The sequence below is a fragment of the Humulus lupulus genome, chromosome 3 (assembly GCF_963169125.1).
Source record: "Humulus lupulus chromosome 3, drHumLupu1.1, whole genome shotgun sequence".
Taxonomy (NCBI): Eukaryota; Viridiplantae; Streptophyta; class Magnoliopsida; order Rosales; family Cannabaceae; genus Humulus; species Humulus lupulus.
This window is the reverse complement of record NC_084795.1, coordinates 44,385,484-44,395,100: the sequence shown is the minus strand read 5'-3', so window position 1 is coordinate 44,395,100 and position 9,617 is coordinate 44,385,484. Positions and strand designations below refer to the sequence as shown.

The following is a 9,617-nucleotide window of genomic DNA, read 5'->3' as shown; positions in this document are numbered from 1 at the left end:
CTCTAGTCGTGCCTCTGTCTCTCTCTTCCTCCTCTATGCAGTCGGCCACCAACAAGAGCTTCTGTCAACAAACCAAATAAGGAAAACAGTTTCCACTTGGTCTTCTCTCCCTCATGCCACACGCCCATTCTCTCTCTCCTCTTCCTCTTGTTTCTCTTTTGTTCCTCTTTATTTCCCATTCCTCTAATAAACACTAGCTTCTTAAAAAAATATTCATACATAATTCCTCCCAATATTTTTTTTTCTAAATTAACTAAACAAAATAATTAAGTAATTTATTAATAGAAAAATACACTATGCATGGAAACTAATGCTTGCTCACTATACATATCATGCACATGTGCATTTTTACTAACCATGCATCTTGTATTTTAAAATTATACATATTTGGTACCCTAGACATAGATTTGATAAATAAAATTTTATCAATATGACAAGACTGTTATAAGTTATACGTAATTAAGTAATTAAATTTGAATTTAGAACTCATATATATAATTGAGAGTAATTTAATTAAATTAGAAAGATTTTATTAACTAAAATTTAAGTACCAAAATACACTATTTCAAAATAAACGATTTCAAAATACAAGATAATAAACAGAGTTCCAAAATTATACTTTAGAAATATAAATGCAGGGTAATTACTACTACAAAAGCTGTCTGGACAAATTATAGTTTTGGTAAGTGGGGTATTTTGCTATTTCCCTCTCTCGTTCGCTCCTTCCGTCGACTCCCTCTGCTCTCTGACTCTGACCACACAACACCAGTCACCAGTCACCATTAATTGTAGCTCAGGTTCTCTCTTTACCTTCTCTTCCGCTCATACTCTTTCTTACGTGCTCTTCGTATAAAGAAACCCGGAACAAAAAAAGGGGACTTGAAAATATTTCGCTTAATTTTTCAGAAGAAGGATGGATTATAAAGCGAAAAGAAAGTCATCGTTTCGTGATAGATTGAATGATCAGAAAAAAGACAAGCGCATAGTTTCCCCTCTTGTAAGGTCTGTCTCTCTCATAACATTCATTCGTTTTTAACTTCTTACTCTCTTTTTTTCTTTAATTTTGATTTATGCAATATTAGTTTTATCATATTATTTTTGGAATTACTTAACAAATAACTACCTCATTACTGATTGGTGTGTGTATTCACTCCTTACAACTACACAGATTTCATTAATCACCCTCAATTAGTTCTTATTGTACACAAAGATTTCACTCTTGATTTAAGCATTGATTTTGCACACCCTTTTCCAGTATTTGCATTCTTTTCCAATGCTTAGGGACTTTTTTATTGAAAGTAGTCTTTTTTTAGTTGATTTTGTTAGTGGTTTTTTTTTCTTGGATTATTGAAGAAGTTGGTTCATATAATAAAGTTTGAAGTATCAAGGATGCTGTTTCTGAGGACCATTTTGGCCTTTGTTCTTATGCATACAGGTATAATGACAATAATCAGCCAGTATGTAAGGTCTGCGATATCGTCTTGAAGTCCGAATCCTTTTGGGATGTACATCAAGTTTCCCGTAAACATCATGAGGTGATTTTGTATTCCTGATTTCAATCAACATTATACTTCATAAACTCGCATAAGAGACCAATCCCATGTGTTTTTGCTCACATGTAAACACAAGTAGCAGCTTCACCATGTTCATAAATGATAGCCCTGTTTGATTTTTGATGAAATACAAAATTAGTTTGAAATGAAACATAATAATGCTGCAAAGTCTTTTATTTTCATGCTCTTCTTGACTGTACTAACCAAAACTTGATGTTGGGATAGGCAATGAGTAATTTCAAAGCCTCTGCAGCTGCATTAAATGCAGGAAACAAGGGAAAACCCGAGTCCCGTAAGGAGTTGCCTAAATCTAAACATGAAAATTTTGAAGAGTTGGAAAACACTCGATTTGAGAATTCAGTAGCATCAACTAGACCTCAGTTATCATCGGGGCTTCCTCCAAATTTTTTTGATAACAATGACTCACAAAAGCCAAATACAAGTATGACTTTTCTTATTCTTTTTTCCAGTTTTATATAATTATAAATCCATGCTACCATCATTTTGGTAAATTTTGATGTCTGTGTGAACAATAAATTACTTTATTTGATAATTTCCTTTGTATATACAAGTGTTACTATCAATAATGTCGTATATTTTTTTTTTTGTTTCACTGGGCAAATGAGATATGGGGTCCTCTTTTGAAAGTGGAGTTGAATTAGATAGGTTTACATTGTATCTGAAAAAGTTAGATAGTAAATATCATAACATCTAGTGAGACAATTTCATTTGAATTAACTGCTTTAAATAGTTGTCAATAATGTCTGAATTTCTGCTTTAATCGTTGACATTTGTTATCAAATATAGTCCCCTTAAATTTTCCCATGTCATTCTGTGTAGGCACTCAACCTGAGCATGCTAGAGCATCAACCAAATCTCAGTCGTCATCTGGGCTTCCTCCAAACTTTTTTGATGATAGTGACTCACAAAAGGCAAATACAAGTAAGACTTTTTTTTTTGTTTGCGTCTGTGATTATGAAAACCATGTTACTACTACCATGGTTATAGTTGATGCCTGTGTGAACAATAAATTGCTTTATTTGGCAATATTCTTTGAAACTTTTTGGGTTTATGCTCGATAATGTTGTTATATTTTGTTAATTCACTAGGTTGATGAGATATGGAGTCCCGTATTGAGAGTGGAGTTGGAGTGGATAGGTTTATATTATAATTAAAAAATGTTGTTTAGGATAAATCATTACAGTTCGGGAGGTCGTTCATTTTCAGTAATATCTTTCAGCAATTGCCGATAGTTTTTGAATATCTATGCTGTAATCGATAATATCTGGAACTGAAAATGGTTCTCTTAATTTTCTCTCGTTTGTGAAGGCACTCGACCTGAGCATTCTAGAGTATCAACCAAACCTCAGTTGTCAGGGCTTCCTCCTAACTTTTTTGATGACAGTAACTCTCAAAGGCCCATTACAGGTAAGGTGTTTTTCTTTTTTTAATATTTATATATATTTGGGAAGAGAGGGGGGTTGAAATATAATTAAGAAAAACTATGGCACAACTACTGTGATAAATAAACTATGCCTAAATTGCTTAATTTACTGAAGAAGTTGAAAACTATTTGTGGATATAGCTCTATGTTGTTGATTTACAAATGAATGAGATATGGAGTCCTGCATTGAGAGTGGAGGTGGAGTTGATAGTCTTGCTGACATTACATTTGAAAAAAATTATAACAATGAAGGCAATAATTTCATTTCCATTAACCACTTCCAATAATTGCCAACAATGTTTCTGCTGTAATGTATGATATCTGGAAGACTGGAACGGAATCTTGTTATCTCAAATTTCTTTCTTGTGTGATTCTGTGGAGGACATTTATCTGTTTCTTTTTTCTCCATATTCTTTGAGTATGTATATATTTATTAGTAAATCTACACAAAAATTAAATACATATATATTTATAAATTTTCTTTGGTTGACATAGCGTTGCCTGAATTTTCCCTCTTGTGAAAGAAGAAAATCAAGAGTTTAAGACTCGATGATTTTCCAGTATGATTTTTTGTATTTATTATGATTATTTTTTTTTGTTTCTTTTCAAAATTCAGAATAAATTTTGATGGAATTTGCTTGTTGTTTGCTCTCTATGATTTTTTAAAAATTTAGTTTACCACTATTTACCATAGTGTCTTCTCTACCTTTATGACATGTCCCATTCAATTTGATTCAACTTTATGTTTGTTTTGCTGTGGATGTTTTGAAGGTACTGAGACAGAAATTATGAAGCCTGCCAAGGAGCTCACACAAACGTCACAAATAGCTGGTTCTGAAGCAAAGCAAGTCAAGGGAGCTCTTCCAGAAGGATTCTTTGATAACAAGGAAGCCGACTTACTTGCAAGGGGCATAAAGCCTGTTAAGCCAGATGTCAAGTAAGTTCCTACTTATAATGGTTTTATCTCTGATAATAATTTCCTTTTCCTTTTCAATGTTACTCAATTGTTTCGAATCTCCTGGATTTACAGTCTGCTGACATCTTATAACTGTGTTTTATTTTTTATTTTCCTGGAAATCGGGTTTAGCTGTATTTATTTTAGACACGAACGAGTTTCCTTAAATAAATTGGTAGCTTTTGCTAGTCAGGTTTTCCAACTGTGTTGTGAATGTGCTTTTCTTATTTTGACCAATTTATTTGGTCCAATTAAAATTTTCTTTAATGAAGCCATTTTTCAGTGTAGCATAAAAACCACATTACCATCTTTAATTTTTCTTCAATTTTTGTTAGGGATGAGTACAAAGAATTTGAGAAGTTGATTCAAGAGGACTTGCAAGAGGTGGACAATCGTATGGAAGAAGAGGAGGTAAGGTTTTATAAGTTATTCTATTCATTTAGATGCTCGGCTCATGTAATCTACTATGATATATTTCAATCAAAGAGGTTACCATAGTCCTTATTCTCAAGCCTTTCGATTGTGCAGATTGATGCTGCTGAAATGATTGAAGAAGCTGAATCTGTTGAGCAAAAGTGAGTTTTGTCTGCAGAGTATTATTGTGTTAACACAATCCTTAGTTTCAAGCCCTATTTTTACTTACTGTTGTTCCTCTTGGTTCCCTTTATTCAGGACTTACAGAGAGAAAGTTGAATTGTTGAGGAAGAAGAAGATGGAGCTGAAGGCCGATAGGTCTGCTAAGCGCAGCAAAGGTACAGAGGGTGTTAGTGCGAGGCCAAAACTTGAAGAATCCTCTAGCGATGATGACAGTGATGAGAATTTCGCAGTTGATTGGAGAGCTCAACATTTGTGAGTATCTTATATCACTCAAAGAGGTAAAGACAGATCTGTCCTGAAAAGTCAACCTTCCAAAATAGTTGTTATCCGCAAATGATATGTTCTTAAAGAGTTCAGGTCCAATATCATGTCTATTATCGAGCTTGTTATCACTCATTGCAAAATAATTTTGTACACTCGCATTAACTGAGATAGCAAGATAAGCAAAGCCATTTCTCTATATCCGCGCATAGTTGAAATTTTGTCTTCAATTTCTCCAATCTCCAATATGTATCACTCATGTTTGAATGACCACATTATTTGTAATATTAGCAAAATTGTTAATATTTAAAAGTTAATAAATATATCCCAATTAACATCGGCACTAGATTTTATTAGCATTTAAGCACTTGTAAACTTATTTGAAAGTTTTGGGGTTCATTGTTTGCAAGAAAAGAGTGTGCAGACCATTTTCAATGAAAAAACTCAAAGTTACCATATTCTATACTTAAAAATGCTAAAGCCAAATTGCTCTAAATTTAAATTTTCATTTAGAGAACATATGATAATGGTAGTCTTAAATTATTTCAGTACTTAAAATATAAGTGTTTTAATTTTGATGCAAATTTTGGACTGTGTTGCCTCGTTACTATATATTTATAACCATAACCCTTCACACTAATGACCTTATAGGCACTTAAAAAGACATTAATACCCTTCAATAGATATTAAGTTGTTCTCTCTTTTGTTTGTCTCGCACGTACCTAGCAGCCACGAAAATGATCTACTCTCACAAAATATAGCAAATACATATTCTCTCTCAAATCATCAAATCTCAAAGGTCATCACTATTTTTTTGCACCAAGATTTAGAAGTGACGTTATCTCCCACATCTCTTTTCTTCTCACCCAAGTTGAAGAAGATTAAATAAAAATCATCTCCCAAACTTGAAGAAGATTGAATATTTGATTTGATAATGAGTAAGTATTTTTTTATTTATAGGTTATGGGTGTCTTGTGTAATAGTTTAAATAGAATTTTGGAACTACTATACACTAAAAAATTTGTGAAAAGAAATAATTTTATGTTGAGATGACGAATTTTCGAATGATTTTCGCGATTTAAGTCACTGTGTTCACACTCTGTTCACACATTATTCACACTTGGTTCACATTTTCGCGATTATATTACTGCGTTCACACTTTGTTCACACATTATTCACACTTTGTTCACACATGATTCATACTTGGTTCAGACTTGGTTCACGAGTACTTAACACATGATTCACATTTGGTTCACATATGATTCACACTTGGTTCACACATAATTCACACTGGGTTCACACATAGTTCACACACTGTTCACACACGTTTCACACTTGGTTCACACATGCTTGCTTCACACATTTATTTCTTGTTTCTTTTAGCTAGTTTTACCTAATAACCTTTGGATTTCGAACCTTTTGTCATATGTTATACAGGTGAAACACATATAAATATTGTGGTGTTATATAATGGGTCGTGGGAACAAGTTTTGAACGAAGGTTGGTCATTTAGTGCTAAACAAAGCAAGGGTATGAAGGTGCCAACGACTATCACTTACAATAGTCTTGTTGATCAATTGTATACTTTAATCGGAGCTGACAAGTCTCGTATTGATCTTGACTTAAATGTAATCTATCATTTTGGAAGTAAAGGTATCCCTCCATCTTTGATTAGTAATGATGATGATGTTGCTTTTTTTCTTGATGAGATAGGAACATCTATCAATCATCGAACACCCCTATGTGTGTCTACTATAGAGAAGAGAAGTAATGATCCTTTGGTTACTAAAACATGTGAGTTGTATACTATTCCTCCAGTTGAAACCAAAGTGAATGATGATTTTTGCATTGATGGCAATGAAGACAGTTGTGATGATGATTGTTGACCCAAGATTTGGCCAACTGACACGGAGTCAAAATGTGATTGATGTGAATGAATGTATAAAGAAGAACGTATGGAAAAAATAGTAAATCACACAAGAATTTTTATAGTGGTTTGGCCCCAGGATCTGGTAATTACCTACGTCCACTTAGATTGATATTGATATAAGAATCAGAAGAGTGATCAAAGAACTAGGGTTCAATGAGTTTCACTAACCTCTGAAGAACAATACAAGTTTACTAGGAGAATTACTATAGTTTCGAATGATTCAAAAGCCAAAAGTCCCTCCCTTGAGCTATCTCTTGCTATTTATAGGCTCAAGGGGGGTTACAAAAGATTGTTACAGATATTCTCCCCTGAATAATCGGGTACTCAGGAGATTGAGTGAGATAAATTTGGGATTACAAAGATCTTCCCATAAATGTTGCCTTGTACACGGAACCATCGACCAGACTGGTCGCGGGTAAGACGGGCTTACCCTGCTTCTACTGTGTCTCCTGGTCGATATTCTAGCAGACGCTTCCAGGTGTCAGCCACGTGTCCAGAGATTACTTGCCACGTCATCAATGCTAATTTATTGGATAACAATGATAATAATGATGCAGATGGCAATGAAGACAGTTGTGATGATGATAATAATGATGCATTAAGCTCAGATGATAATGAAAATATTGATAGGTCTACCTGCAATGATGTACTTGTGAAGCATAATTTACAACAGTCAACCTCCAATGAAGTATTGAAGAGCCATGATTCCTCAAATAATAGAGGTCGTAAAGTAAGACAGGTTGGTGAAGATAATCTATGGAGTACTCCACTTTTGTTGAATCAAGGGGAAAAAGTCTCTACTTCAGCCTCAACAGCTCAATTACTGACATCTTCTTCGAGTATCAATTCGTGGGAAATAAAAGAGGGTCAAATATTTGAGAACAAGCAAGAGTTGAAGATGAAACTCCATCTTTATGCATTAAAGAAAAACTTTGAGTTTAAAGTAAAGAAGTCTGCGAAAAATATATGGTGTACAGTATGTGTTGATGATAAATGCAAATGGAGGTTGAGGGCTACAAAATTGGTTAATTCCAATATGTTCGAGGTTCGTAAATTTTTCGGTGAACACACATGCTCATTGGATGTTCGACATAAAGATCACCGTCAGGCATCCCCATGGCTTATTGGACATATCATAAGGAGAAAATTTGAGGGTGATGATGTTAATTACAAGCCAAGGTCAATTGTAAAAGATATGAGTTTATCATATGGAGTTCATATGAGCTATGCTAAAGCTTGGAGGTGTCGAGAGCATGCATTGGCTTACATAAGAGGTATACCAGAATCATCATTTCAGTAACTTCCCTCATTTCTATACATGATGGAGCAAAAAAATCCTGGAACTGTTACTCATTTGCAGATGGACAATGAAGGTAGTTTCAAATATTGCCTCATGGCCTTAGGTGTTTCTATAATGGGGTTTAAAACATATATTCGCCCAGTTATATGTGTAGATGGAACCTTCTTGACTACTCGGTGTGGAGGTACTTTGTTATGTGCCATGGGACAAGATGCTAACAAGCAAATATATCCAATTGCATTTTCAATAGTTGACTCAGAGAATAATGACTCATGGTTGTATTTTCTACTGAGGTTGAAGGAAGCGATTGGTGAAGTGGAGAATCTAGTATTCGTGTCTGATAGACATACTAGTATAGCAAGTGCCTTGACTAAAATTTTTCCTGAGGCACACCACGGTGCTTGTATACATCATGTTAGCATGAATATCCGTGCGAAGTTCAAAACTGACCATTGCCATGAAGAATTCTTCCTTGCAGCGAAAGCTTATAGAAAGCGAGAGTTTTTACGCCATTTTGAGAAGATTAAATTCAAAGATCTTGCAATTGCTCAATACTTAGAGAATCAAGTGGGTTTTGAAAAGTGGGCTTGTTCTTTCTTTCTTGGTCATCGATATAATTTAATGACTACAGGTATTGCCGAAAGTTGGAACAATGTCATTGCTGAGGCACGTGGGTGGCCAATTACTTCTCTCATGGAATTTATGAGGCACACTTTACAAAAATGGTTTTTCGAGCGTCGAACTGCAACATCAGCGGTTACAAGTCCTCTTGCCACAGAAGTGGAAGCTGATTTGCGAAAGTTAGCAGACAAGTCCACTACCTCGTTCTCTTTTCCGTCTAGTCAGTATGAAATAACAGTATTGGATGGTGATCTTGATGGAGATTTCGACCTGAGGAGGAAAACATGTAGTTGTAGAAGATTTGATTTGACAGGCCTTCCTTGTGAACACGCTCTAGCTGGTGCTCGAGATCGTGGCATTAGTCCATATAGTTTATGCTCCAGAAGCGTGGTTGTCATCCTATGGTGAATCTGTATATACGCTGGGTAATGAAGAATCTTGGGTGATACCAAATGACATAGGAAGTATGATGATAGCTCCTCCTTTAGTGAAGCAGAAGGCTGGTCGTCCAAAGAAGAAACGACGTTTATCAAAGGGTGAGAAGAATAGCAAACAACATAGATGTAGTAGATGTAGTGTCCTGGGCCACAATCGAGTGACGTGCACCACTGTTTGTCGCTCGCCGTCTAGACATGCTTAGTTTGTACTTTTATTGTTTTACTTTGTACTCTTCAATTGCAGAATTTGAATTTTTAGATTGGTTCAGTAATACGACTTTTTGTGTTAAAGTTTGTTGTTTCGGACACACCTAATTCATATTCACACTTAATTCACACCTAATTCACATATAGTTCACACATTATTCACACATATTTCACACGCGGTTCACACATAATTGACACCTGGTTCACACCTAATTCACACATAGTTCACACATAGTTCACCTATAGTTCACACATAGTTCAATCCCGATTCACACATATTTCAATCCTGATTCACACTTAATTCACACCTAA

At 34.8% G+C, this 9,617-nt stretch overlaps 3 protein-coding genes across 3 annotated transcripts; all 3 read left to right on the top strand.

Moving 5' to 3' along the window:
• The first annotated feature begins 649 nt into the window (after window positions 1-649).
• Window positions 650-5,156, top strand: LOC133822612 (protein ABA AND ROS SENSITIVE 1). Its single transcript, XM_062255006.1, has 10 exons — window positions 650-797; window positions 907-1,002; window positions 1,436-1,535; window positions 1,779-1,995; window positions 2,394-2,495; window positions 2,883-2,981; window positions 3,769-3,934; window positions 4,288-4,363; window positions 4,481-4,527; window positions 4,625-5,156. Exons 2-10 carry the CDS (start codon window positions 914-916, stop codon window positions 4,803-4,805), a joined length of 1,077 nt encoding a protein of 358 aa, XP_062110990.1. The 5' UTR covers window positions 650-797; window positions 907-913; the 3' UTR covers window positions 4,806-5,156.
• A 1,186-nt stretch (window positions 5,157-6,342) lies between these two features.
• On the top strand, window positions 6,343-8,040 carry LOC133824042 (uncharacterized). Its single transcript, XM_062256903.1, has 2 exons — window positions 6,343-6,691; window positions 7,349-8,040. The coding sequence occupies exons 1-2, from the start codon at window positions 6,343-6,345 to the stop codon at window positions 8,038-8,040; spliced, it is 1,041 nt and encodes a 346-aa protein (XP_062112887.1).
• Window positions 8,041-8,061: 21 nt separating this feature from the next.
• Window positions 8,062-9,069, top strand: LOC133824041 (uncharacterized). Its single transcript, XM_062256901.1, has one exon. It carries the CDS (start codon window positions 8,062-8,064, stop codon window positions 9,067-9,069), a length of 1,008 nt encoding a protein of 335 aa, XP_062112885.1.
• Window positions 9,070-9,617: the final 548 nt, after the last annotated feature.